We start from the raw sequence: 17,799 nt of genomic DNA on the forward strand, positions 1-17,799 counted from the left end.
TCGCGCGTCAATCCTCTTCGTTTGCATGCATCAGACAATTCTATAAAAAATCGACTGTAATTCATCAATGCGTTAAATTAATTAATTAAAAAACGCACACAAGTGTATAGAATCTCTTTTAAAAAAATCTTTCGATTTCGTGCGTCTTATTTCTAATTTGAAAAAAGTGATATTAATCTAAAACCGTGATTTGACATCTTCGAATCCATAAATCGAATTTCGGTAAAGAAGACACTTAACTCTAATTTCGCGAAATGAATTTCCATTTATCTCCAGTTGCCTCTTTTCTACGGGACTCAATTCAATTCTCTCTATCCAGCCACGCTCATTTCGCGCAAATGGAACAAACGGTATAAACTGATCGCGTCTATACGCTTCGCGAACACGACAACGATTTCACGAAAATAGAAATTAGGATCGCATCTTCTTCTTCGTGAACGCCAAGGACGATATCGGCCTTAACGATATCGTTAAGATTAACGATGCTCTGGCATTCCTCTCTCTGACGTTTAATATTACCACCATAAGTCTTCCTTAGCAATCGCATGTGAGGCGTGCAACGGAAGGACGCGCCGCGCCGTTCCGCAATTAGACCACGTAATTACATTGCTTTATGCTCGCAATTACGATCGCCGCGCTTCTTTTCCGCATAGTAAGGGTGTGTCTCGGGATACTGGGATACTCGCGCGAATATTAGCGAAAGCAAGAGTAAGTTCGCCCAAGTTACTTTTGGCGAACATTCGCCTCGCACTGTCGCCGGATTTTTTCGATAAATTTAATTTTTGAATTGAAAAAGATGATCGAAGCTGCTTAATGGAAACAATATAATTTGTAATTATAAGAAATAAAACATTATTTCTTCTCATGAAATTTTCTAAAAACTTTTCCGTCTATAAAAAGATAATAATTAGATTTCTATAGATTTAAAGTTTTCTTTTCTCAAGTCCATGAAATCTTACGATTAATCGAAGTAGGTTTCGACAATCGCAATGTGCGCTACAATGTAACTGAGGGGAAGATAATTATCGTAGCACTACTAACCTTTGAATCGACCTCGTTCTACCGCTTCGTGAGCAGTTCATTCACACGAAATCGCCGTGCGAACGAAGTAAGCTAATTAATACAGATTCGCGTAAATTAAACGTGTAGCGCATAGTTGTGGATCTTCGTAGTTTCCGGCAGCTTTCGTGGCAATTACTTCCATTAATTAATGCACCACCTATCATAGCCGCACGATTATATGGATGCGGATCTAATATTTACACCGTGATACCGATACCCTGTGTGGAGATATTACATTTCGTAACCGATCGGTCCGTTTACGTTTCTGTCGACACGTGGGTACACAAAAGCTGTGTGGGCGTCGGTAAATTCCGCCGAGGTCTCGTCGACGATGTCCCGCCACAATTTTTGTCACGTTCGGTTCGCCACGCAAGTACCTTTCTCTGCCTCCTAGCTGATCTTTCACCGACCGATTATCATGCGTTGACGATTCTTCAAATTACGAAATTTCTCAGTAAGTGTGTTATGAGTGACAAATACGGTTAACAGATAAATCTCTATTAGGCAAGAAAGCTATATGAAAAAATGTAGAAAATCATTATGTAAAATATAAAAAATTATAAGTTATATATCAATAAGTTAAATTAAATTAATTAGATGATATAGAGAGACGTATTATATAATATATCAAAATAATATATTATAATTGTAATATTGCCATATAATATTAATGTACGTAAAATTATTATACATATGATCTAGGTTAGCAAATTTCTAAGAAATATTTATCTCTAAGCATACATAATTTATGCACAGATAATTTTTCAACAATTTTTTAATAAGAATAATCTAAAAGATTTAATTAAAAATTTTAAATATTTGTTATTGGTCTGAACATAATATGCTTTAAATACACGATTTATTTAATAAATACATATGATTATGATATATATCGTATTATGATTTGCATTTCAGAATAATTTTCACATGAAATGCCTTTTGCATATAGGAATAAATAGTAGCATTACAATGAGCATCTAGGAATATCCAGTGGATGTCCGTATTTTCTGGGCATTTATTAAGGCGTTTAAACGTTTTGGGCTTATATAAGAGCGGCAGGAAAATATGTACTCGCATAATACCTTTCACAACCCGGCTATCCTTATATGGAGATATGAGCTTATTCTGTCGCTTGGCGGTTTTAATATCATCTCTTTCTCCCGATTATCCCCGCGTTTGGTCCGAGCGGAGATTAATCTTCCTATTACTCGCTCTCCCGGCCGGCAGAGTTGGACAGTTCCGACAAACTGCACGATTGCTGCAATGTGCCCGACTGCATTCGATGCGATATGAACGATGCACCCGCGTGTCGGAGAGCCGAGCCCCGACGAGTGAATGGCGTTCGTTAACCACCTGACGTTACGAAATATTAACTGTACTTCGGATAACGCGGCGGCCCTCGTCTTACAGATTAACATACACGCGCGTTGTATGTGTGTGTATGTGCCTTTTTCCTTATGCCTCCGTGTGCCCATTTTTTTACGCTTCTTCCCGCGCATGTGTCATTGCACGAAATGATCGACAAATTGAAACGAAAGTGAGCTTGCTGCGACTTTTATTCAAAAAAGCTTCAAAATTGTGTATCAACTCTTTTCGAATATATTTTTTTCTTAAACTTCACCGTTTATATATTTATATATTGATTATAAATGAAATCCTTTATTTGCTTGATGTCATGTTTCAATAGAGATTCTGTCGTAATTCTGAGAAAATGAGCAGTTCTCGATATTGTATCTCTCCGTAAATCAATCTTTTGTTTGTCAAACGGGTATACGCTTGAGAAGCGCAGCCAATTATTTCTGCCAGAAAGAACTCCTCAATCAATTTCGATGTCGATCCCATTTCGTTATGTAAGGATATTTTCCGAAGTAGCACGAGAGAGGCTTCTTGCAGGACACGCGAGTGTGTACTATACTCGTCCCGATAACGCAACAGCCGGAAAGTAATTACACTAATTATGGCGGGCACTTAACGTGCGTCTAATACCGCTTGGCGACAGAGTTAATGAGTTTGTGCTGGTCGACTTATCGTGCGTCTACATGACTGCAATCTAACTTACAAATATTGATTTCCGGAATTTCAAACTTGTGGTAAGTTTTATAAATTGCATCCTGATGTTAATCGCTATTTCATACAATTCTTGTAAAAGTAAAATCGCCATCAATTATCATTTAGAAATAATTATTACCTATTGGAACGATAATATAAAGTTATGTTCAACATAGAATATACATAAAAATGATACCCTCTCTCTCTCTTTCTTTCGTTTAATAAATAGAAACTTGAATCATCTCTCTCACATACTGCCACGGCGTCATTTCTTTACGCGATGATAAGATGACCTTATTAGATCCGGTGAAATCGATATAGTCGTTCATTCGCGGCGCGTACATGACTAAGATGCTTAAACTATTCAAGAGAAACTCTGTAATTGAAGTCATATTTGTGCAATGTACACCGTTAGTTAACGGTATAATTGACAATATCATATCTCTTCACATTTTGCTACTACTACTTTCATCGTGTGTTTTCGTCCAAATTATATCAAAAAACAATGTCTCAACAAATTATACTGGTTATAAATTGATATCCCATTAAATACATGTTAACACATTGTTCTGCGCACAAGTATAATCGCACATCTTAACTTGTTATTATTATTATTATATTAAAACTTATTTACGTTCTCTCTTTATACTTTATGCTTTATAATTTACTGACATTGTGCGCATTACGTTCTTTATACATTCTTTTTCTAACTTTCTAACTTTTTAACGCATTAAAAAAATAATATAATTAACGGGTATTTGTATGAGAAAAAAATATAATACAATGTCTTGACGTAGAGATTTAATAGATCATTGAGCGTCGATTCTCGTAAAATTTTGCAATTTCTTCGGAGTTGTAATCATTAGAATTCTGACTCAAATAGAACGTCGATAGCGAAGTCGAACAATCCAACCGCAATTACGGACCAATTGATTCAAATCGTCTCAGTTGAAATTCTGGAATTGGTGCGCCCAATCTTTCCCCGCCTTTTGAATTTCCTTTCATCTCGCGAAATTTCGATGTACTCGCTAGCTCGTGACGTGTTTATTCGACTCTATACATTTCTCTTTCTCTCTCTCTCTGTCTCTCTCTCTCTCTCTCTCCCTCAATGCTGCTTTATCAATACATGCACAAAATCTTTTGTGTCATTAATTTTAAATTTGATTTAATCTTATCTATTTCATCATTTTTTAGCGCAATTTATATAATTAAATTTATAATATTTTTATTTAGCAATAATTATAATTAAATTGTGAATCTAAATTTCTCATTTAATCCTTTCACGAAGCACTTGTGCACGACTTGTAAACCAAGTTTGTTATTTATCAAAGGATGAGAATTTCGCAATTTTATCCGTAATTAGTTCCATGATAAAATGACATTTTTTATTTAATAAGTGCAATAAGTGCAAGATATCTTTCGTCTTCTTACTATAATACTAGAGTTAATATAGAAGAGTTTGCGAGCATTTACATACGTTACATCCGAATACTAAAGCGGACGTGGAAACGCCGCGTAATTAATGCATCGGGAGGTAATCGCGCAAAAACAAGCGTGTAATTCTATGGGACTCAGCTGCAGCTGTATCGACAGGATAATCGCATCACCCGCGGCAACGCAACATCGTACCTACGAGATTATGACGACCTATAATTTCGCGCGCACGCCCGGGAAAGTGCACATAATGAATACGCGGCAGACACACGTTGCACCTTTCGCATACATCTAGAAAATTGTTCAATTCGCAGATGTTCCCTATTATGCTGCTGTCAGATACCTTATTGCTACAATGTAATGAAAATTTGTTTGAAGCAATTAAAATAAAATTATAAATATAAGATAAAAGAAATCGTGGCCACATAGATATTCCATTTCCATATTTGTGTTGAATAAAATCTCTTACAGCTCTTGTAAAGTTCGGATTTAAATGTTAATAGACGAAAGGAGCGCGAGATATTGTACGAGAATTATATGATGGCGTCGCTTTCAATTAAGCTTAACCGCGAAAGGCCATTACGCATATAATTGGCCGCTCGAATCCGCAAAGAAAGCAAGCATCTGGAACGGTGGCTAGGTAGTTTACGAGCTCCGAATTTTCCTCGAGAGGGCGGACAATAATATAGAGAGAGCAGTCGCCACTAACATTATCAGTTAATTGGTATGACTCGCAAAGTTTCCGCCACGGATATTAAACAGCCGGCTACGAGAACCACGAGATAATATTCAATGCGAGCGTATATTCAATTCGCCGTTGCGAATTTATTCGCATCCGCGCGAAATTCTCGTTCGATGAATTGTCTTTGTTGCGAGTGAGGATAAGTAACGATTTTATGCGGATATACGCGCTATAACGGTAAGACATAACAAAGCAAGCCTCAAATCAAGATCCGCATGTAACGTATCGTGCATCGCGCTTTCTGATAACGAGGACGGTGCCATTTCCCTCTTACGACGAATTAAATATGCAAATGCGATTCGTGCCGCGGCAGTCAACGCACTCTCTCGCTACTAAAGCTGATGGTTATTTTAACGCACGCGAACATGCGTGGGACGTTTCGCATGATATGTGAAGATTAATGTGGCTCATCATCGAATAAGCACCGAAATGTGAAATACTCGAAGGATCTTGGCATAACCGAGGTTCCAAACAGACAGTGAGAGAGAAAAAAAAAAAGAGAAATTATAAATTTAAAATAAATGTGTAGAATTCTACAAAAAATTTCAACATTTTAGAAACCGAAAAAAATTTGAACGTTTGAAGAAAATTACGAATTTAAATTAAATCAAATATCTAACAATCTTGTTATTTCAATCCGGAATATAGAAAATGTGAAAATTGGCAAATATAAAAAAACATATGCTCATATTAACTTGAATCTATGAATAGAAAATGTCCTTCAAGAGAATGATACCATGAAATATTACCTTTTACAATTCTATATTACATCGCGTTCGTTTACTTTATTATCGATACCGAACTGATAATATTGATTGCTACTTCCTGACAAGGTTGCCGACCCTCCTTGACCGTTATGGCGGCCGTTCAGTATCGATTTCCGTTGCTGCTCCACTTGCTACGTGAATTATGTAAGTTGTCGTAGGCCATATAGATCGAATATTCTATTAAGCACTATCTCATGTGATGACGCTTCTCTCAATAATCGCAAGTACGGGTTAGCATGACTTTTACGATAAGCATATCGAGTTTGATTTATATACACATATATATATATATATATACATGGTGAATCACTAAAGGTGTTACAGGCTAATATTTCTGAAACTGAACGAGATATGATATTCTTATTTTCCAGCGACTGTTTGGTATCGAAGCGAGCATTCGATGCAAAAATGGAATTTCGCACTGCAATTAACATAACGAAATTAATTTTATTTGATTTTAAAATAAGGATTTTATATCTCGTTCAGTTTTAAAAATATTAGCCTGTATGCATCTTTACTGATAAAAAAAATTGTAATAAAAATCAATATCTTGAAAAAAGTTTTTTTCCAATATTTCTTGGCAAAGTTTGTAATACTTCCTGATGTATAATAGTTGAGTGAATACATATTGCAACATCAAAATAGGGAGTTATGCTTCAGTAACGATAAGCGCTATGCGAAAAGCTAACGATAGACGGTTAACCTTCTATTATTGGTACGCCGTTATCCATTTTCAAACGGCCATCGCGATACTATTGAAGATTACAATTTGGGTCAGTCCATAAATGCACGAATATCGAGTCAGGTCAAAAGGATTGATATCGCCAAGGTGACATTTAAATTTTTTTTCAAAATGTATGAAGTTTGATAAAGGTAAATCTATATTATTAATTACTTTATTATATTATTATTTACATGTCTTAATTAATCACGGTTGCCATTGCTCTTTTTTGAAAACCGTAAAAGTCCTCTTTCTGCGGGCTTGTTCGTCTAGATGCATTGCCAAAACCGGTTCAGATTGCATTTTGTTGCATACCAGCTGCCGTCGTTTTGCAAAACAGAGGCAGTTGCCGTACAGGCGGGAAGAATGTCATGCCGATATGCGTGAGAGAAGTCAATCATATCTGCTTCCCATCGAATTTTTCAAATATTTGTCATAACAACGTGTCATACTTCTCACGCTAGTCTCTTTCAAAGTAATAAAATTACAGTAAAAGCTGTAACAATTTTACAACAAAGATCGTAATAATTTTAGATAACAAAAAAACACTTAAAAATTTTTTCTTATATAGATATTTGAGGGCAGAAATAGAGGAAAATTTTCAAACTCTAAGAAGAAAGAAAGAGAAAATATAAAAAATGTCTTCTGTTGTCTTTTCACTGATTTTTGTCACGCTCCTGCCTTAGAGAATCGGAAACGTGCGACGCGCCGATGTACAGAAATAGTGCGTCCAGGGCACCAGCCCTCTCCCGGTATCTCTCGAGGGGAACACGACATCCTCGCCGGATGCAATCGCGGCAAGAACCGGTCCAGATGCGGTGCGCGCGCGTGCACGTTCGATTGGCAGCTGCTGGCCAGGTATATGCGGATGTGCATATGCATGCCGCACCCACATCTGATTGTGAGAGAATACGCATGAGAACTTTCGCTTATTCGGTCGATGCTGCTATTATCATCCCAATCTATTAGCGGCACGGCGGGCTTTAGTATTAGCGACCGTTGCGTTAATTATGCATATATTCGTATAATAAAGTACTGGCGTACGAAAAGACGCGGACTCTTGTTACAGAAAATGAAGGTAATTGCGGCAAAAGGGCCCCGAGAGGATGATTTTCGCGGTTCGAACGTGGGTAAAGCCGATCCGTGATGACGAAGATGGACGATCGCGCTCTGAGTATTGTTATTATGCGCGGTATTGTTATTATGCGATTATCCCCTGGGATAAACACCGCAGGTAGAGAGAAAAATCGCCCCGAAATTAGGGATAATTAAATCGCTCGCGCTTCGCATGATTCTTCCCATGGTTCTTATAGGATACATCGTACGATCGCACACATTAGAGTTATTCTAGAAAAAACAATAAAATAAAATTAATCTTATCACACACAATTAGTTTTAGCATACAATATGAAATATAAATCCCTAAAATATTCATATCATGCGTTATATATTTTCACTTTCAATAGCATATATATTACTTGTTATGATTATATGTTTTCTAATATTTTAGCAATCTTTTTTTCTAATACATTAAAATATTCACACAGATTAATAATGATTAACTGCATTAATTTTCCACGAGTATATTTCGCTCAATACCGTTGATATTTTTTCTTTTTGAAGTAACGAAATTCGTATGAGAGCTGGCAAGCCAGTTATATGCGACGAATGAATTTTTTTTTAATGAATCGGCTGGAAGACATTTTCACTGGTGGGTCGTGTTTCGCAGGATACATTCTGAATCGACAAGAGATAAGCCGTGTCGGAGATCATTGACGTCGCGACAGGTTTCCGGCGGCGTGGCGCGTGCCACCATCGGCTACGTATTCGTTTGTATTCAGCGAAAAGTGCCGTGTCGTTCTGATAAATTGTAGACGAGCTCACGTCTCTCGTGTATTTAAACCGGCGTTTCATGTTTCCTTCCGCTCCAAGACGGAGCCTGTTAAATAAGAATTTCTTTGTCATGCAACCGCCACCATTATTCCATTCACGAGAGTTGCCATTGTACAGCGTTTATATTATTCTCTTATTGAAATTTCGATGGGGGCCATTTCAATGCTGATTTTCAGCTTCCAAAAAATGAGAATGTGATTAGTAAATTTTATAGAGAGAGAAATTAATTGTCGATATATATTATATTGCAGAAATTTTGTGCGGATGTATTAATTGTAATCGATATTAATTCGATTATTCAACAAGTTAAAATGCAGTGTTTAATCGTAAAAAAACTTTCCAACGCGTGATCTTTTTATTAATTAATACATTCTCTCAAATCTTAGGAATCATCAATCTAAAGTTAATTAGCCGATTCGCGAATCGATCTCGCAAATGTTATTCTCAACGGAAGTAAAAAAGAATAGGAATACCGAGAGATCACGACAACACTTAAGACCCTCTCTTTGTACTCTTCAAGAAGACTCTCCGTTGGTCTTGTTCCGTGTAAACGCGATCTTAGAAGAACCACCTTGCTTTATGCACATTGCCATTCCGAGCGGTGACACTGGAATTCACTCGGTCATTCACTTCTCTTCTTTCCCTTTCCGACATTCTTTTTATTATTCGTTCGATCTCTCGCTTTTCCACCTTCCTTCCTTCTTCCCTTCTTTGTTGTCTTCTCACTCTTCATTCTCACGACAATGAACTCACGTAAGAAATGACATCGTTACTATCTGCGGTCAACCATAAAGCGTTAACGTTTCTTCGGGAATTCAAATTTCTTATATAACGTTGAAATCTCTTGAATTAAAAATCGTTCTTATATAATAACATCGCACGATGGTGAAACAAAGTTCTCGCCATGAATTTTCCCGAAAAAGAAACGTGCTTGTAAATATATCGCGATAAAATTAAGAAAATTTTCCTTAATATCTAATATCCAGAAAGTAAAATACAAGAAGTGTGATGCACGGTTATGAAGGAATATCTCTTTGAATATTCAGGTAAAAATAAGTTGATGATAAAATGCCAAGAGGGAATTTAAAAAAGAAGGTAATTTCCTCTGCAAGGCTTTGAAATTTTATGCTTCCATCTTCTGCGCGACAATAAAGCGTCGCGTTCGCATAATTACTGCACGTGTCTCGGTATGCGTTCTGATACACGCGCTGTTTGTCGCAAACAAAATATATATTACTAACATATCATTTTTATGTAGATCCAGTTACGCCATGCTTAAACCAATATATTTCACGTAACGCGCATGACCCGAATACCTCTACGATTGTTTTCCATGAGGACAACCCGTTATCGATTTCGTGAAAATATATGAATAATAAAAAAGTCTTAAATCATATCTTATGGAAATAAACCTTCTTTTTTTACACACAGAATGCTTATCTCTTCGATATATTTCTTTTCAATGTGCAACTCATAAAAATATATATATATAAGGAGCAAAATTTATTCTGCAATATTCATCAAAAAATGTGTGTTATTCAATATTACAAATTATAAGAGAGAAAAATGTTTACTCTCAGCTTCTTGAGGAATCTTACTCTAATATCTGTCGGTATTTCACAGATATGGTTTGCCTCCCAAAACTATTACACATTATGAGGAACACACGCACACATATACATTCCCTGACTCTTATTGTACCAGAGAATAACCAACTTCGGCAAGCATGATCCGCTCCACGGATCCGTACTAGTAATCCGCTTAGCGCGGAGATTTCATTCGGTAAAACCATTATAAAGTTTGAGGGAACCGCGAAAGTTGGTCCCTGGGAAGCTGGACACATGAGATACACCAAACTCAATGGATACATGCAATTCGATAAGTCTCTCAGATTTTCAGTGAAGCCGGTTTAACTGAAGCTCCTCTTGTTCTAACATAAGAATTAACTTGGGATTTGCTACGCGTAAGTCACTTTGCGAGAGAATTATTCGACAACGTTCAACAAGAATCACTGAAGCGTTTGATAACAAAGAGAAGACAAAGGATTTAACTTTTAGCTTGACGATCTTTCCGCGAGTACTTCAAACTTGTAACGACTCCAAAAAATTGATTTTCATCTACAGAAAATTAGAGCGCGCAAAATTATAATTTTAAAATTTATTTTTATCTATCAGAGAGATCAGCATCTCACGTTGACACAGATGAAATAGAAAAATTGCCATAGAAATGACAGGAAAGATTATCGAGAATGAATTTAATTAACTGACATAATCAATCAGAATAATAAACTATGTTTTTTATCTACTTTGTTACAAAATTCTTTCAAAATATGCATTTATGAATTAATCTGATACTTAAATTTGTTTTATTCATACTTTGTCGCATTGGACATATTGGGGGATCTAGGTCGCAGCAAATGCACACCGTGCGCAGGCGGATGCATTTGCGGAACGTATCACAAATAACGATATGCCAGTTCCGTGAGAACAAATTAATAGATTTGCCGCGACCGGTTCGAAAAGGCGAGAAGCGAGAGATAGACGCGAGAGAGCGTAAATATGTATATATAAGAGAAGATCGTATTAATTAGACAGCGGTATCGCAAATTGAAATTCAATAGCCGTGTAGCGAGTAGGGTCACACGCATCGCGTGGGGCCGTATCGGCTTTCACGCGAGACGCGCGTTCATGGAACACGCATCCCATCTACGGCTGGAATACAGTATGCGCGGGAGGAAATGCTGAAAGCTCGCCACCAACAAGGATTCTGCGTCCGCTTAATTCTCGATTTATGCGGCCGATACTTTCCCTGTGACGTAAATCAAAATCTGCATTAATCTAAGCATGAATTGAATTATACATTTGTCCGGCAGAGTAACTTAATATAAGGGCTTCCGTTCAAAGCTTCATTCTTTTATCCCGAAATTTATTAATTAAATCCTAGAATTAATTGCAATTAAATCGCAAATTAATATTTGGTTAAATTAATTTACTCGAGAAAGATAGAGGTATAAGATTTTTTTGTTATTTGTTTATAATGATGAAGCTTAATTTACCGAAAGCTTTTCTCTTTTCTCGTTTCCGTATAATTCGCCTTATATATACAAATTTTTACGAATTATCAATATCACAACACAGTGTTACAAATGTCCAAATAATCTCTTGTCATGCACACAACTATGCATTATTATGCGTTCCCATGCAATGTGCAATCTCGATCCATCATTTTAAAGTTATGATTTATCTCAGCGGCGATGCTGAGAAAACGGGGAACAAGATAAAGAAAATAAGACGAGATACATAAAGAAGAGTCCATCGACAAAAGGCGGAATCATATATCAATAGATATATCTATATACAGAGTCGTCGCGAATGTACTGCGAATGCAAAGCTGGCTTTATATTCCGCCGACCACCATCGGCGTCGTTTTGTCCCTTCGGGCGGTCTTCTTCCCGTCTAGCAGGTGATTCTCGAGACGTTTTACGACAAACGGTCACATCGACTATGGTCTCATATATACATTAGAGAATCTCAAAAAAATTTGAAGATTACGGAAACATCGATAAGATGCATTATATATATATATAATTATAATCGTGGATTATTTAACTATGTTGACAACTTTTTATTATCAGATAATTTAATTTTTTCATTAAATAAAAATATTATTTTTGTCGTATTTCACAAGCTGTCAATTAAGATTTCAATTTGAAACACTGTTGAATTTACGTGAAAAGAGCACTAAAATTATTAAAATTAATAATTTTAATGCTAAGGCCCTGCGCACAATAGAGAAAATATTAGGAATAGGAATAAAATATTAAATATCAGGAGGAGCAATTTGGAATTATTTTACTTCAAACAAGAGAACGGAATAGATTAACGCATAATGAAATAAAAAAATAAAAATTAGAAATAATTAATCCATTCCGTTTTCTTGTTTGAAGTAAAATAATTCCAAATTGCTCCTCCTAATATTTAATATTTTATTCCTATTCCTAATATTTTCTCTATTGTGCGCAGGGCCTAAGGATGCTAAAAATAATATAATACTAAAATAGGAGAATTATCAATGAATAATTATTAGCTGCAGTATTTGTTATAATTCATGATTCTATAACTCATGTATTTATTTTATATTCGATTAAATTGTGTATAACAACGGTTGGCTCGTATTTTCACATAAGCCCGGCGAACATGAAAATGGAAACTGAAAATCTCTTCGCGCAGCAATACGCGAATCCACGATGCACATTTAACGTACATACATAGTATTTAACGAAGCGCAGACTCTAGAATCGATTTTTTTTATAGTCTACAAAATCTCCCTTTATTGTCGGATGTTCGTCGGGATAAATCGAGGATACAACATTCGATTTACGAGCGTCGCGATCTGTGTCGAGGATTTATGATGCAAATAAAAAAAGATCATTTCAATAGATATAAATACTTTATAGGCGATAATATATCACGATATTATGCAGTTATTGCTATCTTTTATTTTTGCATGCTAATAGCATTATATTACATTATATTATATATATTTATTATATATATTTTTCTCGATATATTCAGAATGCAATAATATAAATAATATATTATAAATAAGCATTTTGTAAGAAGAACACACAGAAATAGCAATGTGTGTAAATTTTATAAGGTTACATATATTCTAAATTATTGTTTATAACGCTTGTCGAGAGATAACTCTCATTGCAAGTTCTATGCAATTTTACTGATTATACAGACGTAATCGATGATGATGCGATACGCAAATGTGAAACTCGCAATGGATGAAAAAAGAAGTCGCCAGAGAGTATCGGGGTTGCCATTAACACATAAATCGTAATAGCCTGAAAGAGATCTAGCGAGCGTCAACAAACGACCGAGGTAACGTACGGGCACATGTGCTATTAACAACGAATCGATAAATACCGCAATCCCGTATTAACGTTCGCGTGAGTTGCGAAAGTCCTTAATCCTTGAAAATGCGAGAAAAAGAGAAACCGGCATTCTGAATGCCGCTCTTAGCGATTCGGTAATTTATCCTGTAATGCAACCAGTTTTTACCTGCTCGATGACTGTTTATTTATCCGGTAAATAACATATACATATATCTAGTGATTAATTAAATATTCTTCAAAATTTTTTTAATATATACACAAATACCTATCTTTTTATAATTATATAGTAAATTCTTAAATTCTCGACTATTAAATTATTATTAAATCTTTTAAATTCTTACGCGGAGGGATAAATTCTTTTATTCTATAATTTATATAATTATATAATTATAATATATTTATATTTCTTTGTAAATATATTAATATTATTATTTCCTGCTTTATGAATAATATATTCCAGATAAATCGCCTCGAAGAGGAATGTTAAACATCTAAGATTTATTAAGTTATTAAATTTATTATACGTGATTACGTTATTAAGTTTTATTTTATTAAGGTATATGATTGCATTATGTGTATGGATATGTAACGGTATAACCCTGCGGAAACATGTTGCATGAAACGAAGCAATATGTCACGCGAATTATTATGGACGCGCGCTGGGCGTTACGATCGTTATCGATCGTTGCGCGATAAGATGATTATTCGGAGGACGCACGCGGATCTTATATCAATTTAATGCGCACGCGGTTGTGTGCCTGTTGAAAGGGGAAAAAATCGTGCATCCATCCGTGAATCTGTGCGCTGCAGGGCGCGGTGTAGCAGCAGCCCGCATCTTGCGCGCCTCTTAAGTGTGCGCACCGAGCGAGAGGCAAAAAAGTCACACACAGGTACATTCGTAAGACGCAGCTGGAACCGAGGGAAGCTGCGCCGTGAAACCGCGATAAGATTTTACGACCGGTTGTTGCCCACCAGCGAACACACCCACGCGCAAGGGCCGATAGAGGTATTTTGGCCGCCTCGGGCGAACCGGCGAGTCTGCGCTTCCATATTTAAATGATAAAGAGAAACACGGGTTAAGAGAATTAAATCTACCTCTTTCTCCATAAAGTTAATATAATGTAGTATATATAAAAATTATATAAAATTATAGAACGTCTGTATTATATAATGGGATAAAGTATATATTAACAGATTTTGAATAATATTTATATAGGCATAGCATCTGAAAATTAAGAAACATAGAGTTCATTTTATATTACATATAGATTACTTCTTTTTCAATAACTATACTTTATAATATTGAAATATAAATTATATAATATATATGGAAAAGAGATAAGGGTTAATGTATATAGAAAATAATTAAGATACATATTTATCAGAAAACTTAAAAAAATTATTCCTCACAATGTTATTTAAAAAAATATTATTTATTGTTATTTTCATTCAGGAGAAATTGGCCAAATAAGCTGATTAATAAAAGGATTATCTGATAATTTTAGTATATTCTGGATCTCTCTGTAAAGTCTATACAATTTTAGGTTTATCTCTTTAAAATAAAAAAGCAGAAAGATAAATTCATTTAATACAATATCTCTAAGAATTATCAGATAAATTGCATATCATAAGTACAATCACAAGAGAGAGAGATAATAAAATATTTATAAAATATTAAAATTAAAACTTAAAACAAAAAGAACAAAGAAAGAGGGAGATATATTTCTAGATATAATCTAAACAAATTAATTTACTGAACGATTTTTTTTCTTTTTTTTTTTAAGAAAATGCAATGAAAAACAGATAAAAGTTTTCCATGGAATGATATATTTTTGTTTCTCAATTTTCGAAAGATGCAATCCTTGTGTAATGTCTACAGGATAACGCATATAATTCAGACATAAAACTACTTAACCTTGCTAGCGATGTTTGCGTTTTTCACATAAAAAAGAGCATTTCCACTTCAGAAAGGATCCGGTGCACCTGGTCGCGATTATGTATCGCGTGAGGCAGGTATTCGCTTACGTATACCAGGCATGATGTGCCAATATCCTTCGAACGTGTCATGCGGCAGGTGACGTAGTTTCCACGGAACAGACGGTAAATATTAGATCCCGTGAGACAGTTTTTGTAATCATCCATCAAACTTTAATGTTCCATATTTCATAATAGTCTTGCACTCACCTAACTACCTACATCAAGACTCCTCTAGATACAAATATAGATATCTTGTTCAAAGTGTATATTTTTATATCAGGTCTACCGAAAAGTTCTGTCCGTTTTTGGGATAAAACAAAATACAAATTTTTATTACCGTCAATAAACTTTATTAAATAATGTAATTGCCATTATTCGGAGAAGTATTGTCAGCAACTGGATAATTTAAATACAGCAGTCCAAGAAAAGAGGCCGGCGATGTACAATAGGAAGAACATCATACTGCATCATGATAATGCCAGGCCACATGCTGCTTTGGGGACTCGTCAAAAAATTGCAGAACGAGGCTGGGAAATTCTGTCGCATCCACCATATTCCCCGGACTTAGCACCCACCGACTATCACTTGTTTTTGTCCTTACAAAACTTTTTGAGGGGCAAAAAATTCAAAAAGGAACAAGATATCAAACAAGCACTGGTTCGCATCAAAAGATAAAACATTTTTCGAAAATGGGATATACAAATTGCCCTCACGCTGGCAAGAAATCATTAATAATAATGGAAATTACATTATTTAATAAAGTTTATTGACGGTAATAAAAATTTGTATTTTGTTTTATTCCAAAAACGGACAGAACTTTCCAGTAGACCTAATATATAAATAAATAAAAACATAATTAATTAACAAAAACTGCAATTTTCCTTTTATATTTTAATTATATTATATCTTGATTATTTTGTAATTGACACAATTTTTTTTTCATATTTATAATGCTCTCATTTGTGATGCATTTTCTCAATTGTGTAGTTATCTTCCTTTGTATTTTATATAGGCGATATATATAATAATAATTATGTAACACTCAATAATAAAAATACTACATAACAGATATTGCAATAATGCATTTTACAAATTTTTAATAATAATAACAGTAGGAATCCTATTATTTCTCATTATGTGTTTAAATTATCTTTTTAATATTTTTCGTGATTAAATTGCTTAATTTCGATATAAATAAATCACGCACATTTAATAAAAAAAACAAAAGACATTCCAAAGATCTCTATTATTTCTTTTCTTGTAGCACTTTCTTAAAATTTACATTTTACATAAAAATGTACATAATGTGGATCTTTAGGTTTTGTACAGTTTCGAGCTAAAAATTGATATTAAATATTGTTCTTATGAAACTAATATAACAACACAGTCATCTATAGCAAAATTTACGATTGTGGAATACTCGTACGTATTCGAAGACCATGCATATCTTTAATTTCTTCTTTAAGTATCTGTAAGCATTCATCAAATAAAGTGATTTATAATATTGTATTTCCATTGATGTTATTATAGTTTTCTCTTAGAAAGAACCACCTCATTAATAATTCGATGCTGCTTCACAGTATTGAGTCCTTTGAATTCTGGAGCAACCACATTTATGTCAAACATAGCACCGCATCCTCCTAGAATACAATTATAATTATATTAATTAAAGTGAATTTCTTGTTATATCTCTCTCTTTAAAAAAAAAATTGTGTTTAAAAGAATATTACACTAAGTATGAAATGTTTACCTGACACATCGGTAACCTCAATCAGTTGGGCTTGAGGAAACCTGTTTCTCAGGATAGATATCATTTTTTGCTCGGCCTGTTTACCTGCAAGTACGCCATTAGGTCCGTTCCATAGCCGAGAGAGTAACTGCAACAGTTTGGTTTTATTCATCTTTCTTATTGTGGTCTTCCCAAGTCTCATCGCTTATCTATAGTATGCAAAACATTGCTCAAAAGGGATAGGGAGAATTGGATTTGAGCAAAGGATTTGTTAACTTCATCAAACTTTGAAAAATTGCACATTATCTTTTGCTTATCTTTTAGCTAGAGACTTTCTTACATTTTCTATGAATTAAATTTATAATAAAGTAATTATATATTAATATTTTAATAAATAAAGAAACTAAGTAATTATCTAATTACATAAAAATATAATTAAATGTAGTTGAAATACAAGATATCAATAAGTAATAATTTTTAAATAATATATATAATTATATTATTAATAAATATGTAATTACA

At 34.6% G+C, this 17,799-nt stretch overlaps 3 protein-coding genes across 5 annotated transcripts in view; 1 reads left to right on the top strand and 2 right to left on the bottom strand.

The window, feature by feature from the left end:
* Positions 1–17,799, top strand: part of LOC115246199 — a 128,659-nt gene that overhangs the window by 83,585 nt on the left and 27,275 nt on the right. The window lies entirely within an intron of this gene.
* The window catches only part of LOC115246195 (upstream stimulatory factor 1-like), a 56,848-nt gene that overhangs the window by 9,873 nt on the left and 29,176 nt on the right, over positions 1–17,799 (bottom strand). The window lies entirely within an intron of this gene.
* Positions 16,431–17,514, bottom strand: LOC115246197 (bolA-like protein 3). Its single transcript, XM_029824863.1, has 3 exons — positions 17,299–17,514; positions 17,100–17,188; positions 16,431–17,017 (listed from the first exon to the last, which is right to left on the bottom strand). The coding sequence occupies exons 1-3, from the start codon at positions 17,477–17,479 to the stop codon at positions 16,952–16,954; spliced, it is 336 nt and encodes a 111-aa protein (XP_029680723.1). The 5' UTR covers positions 17,480–17,514; the 3' UTR covers positions 16,431–16,951.

Source organism: Formica exsecta, unplaced genomic scaffold (assembly GCF_003651465.1).
Source record: "Formica exsecta isolate Colony F162 unplaced genomic scaffold, ASM365146v1 scaffold140, whole genome shotgun sequence".
Classification (NCBI taxonomy): Eukaryota; Metazoa; Arthropoda; class Insecta; order Hymenoptera; family Formicidae; genus Formica; species Formica exsecta.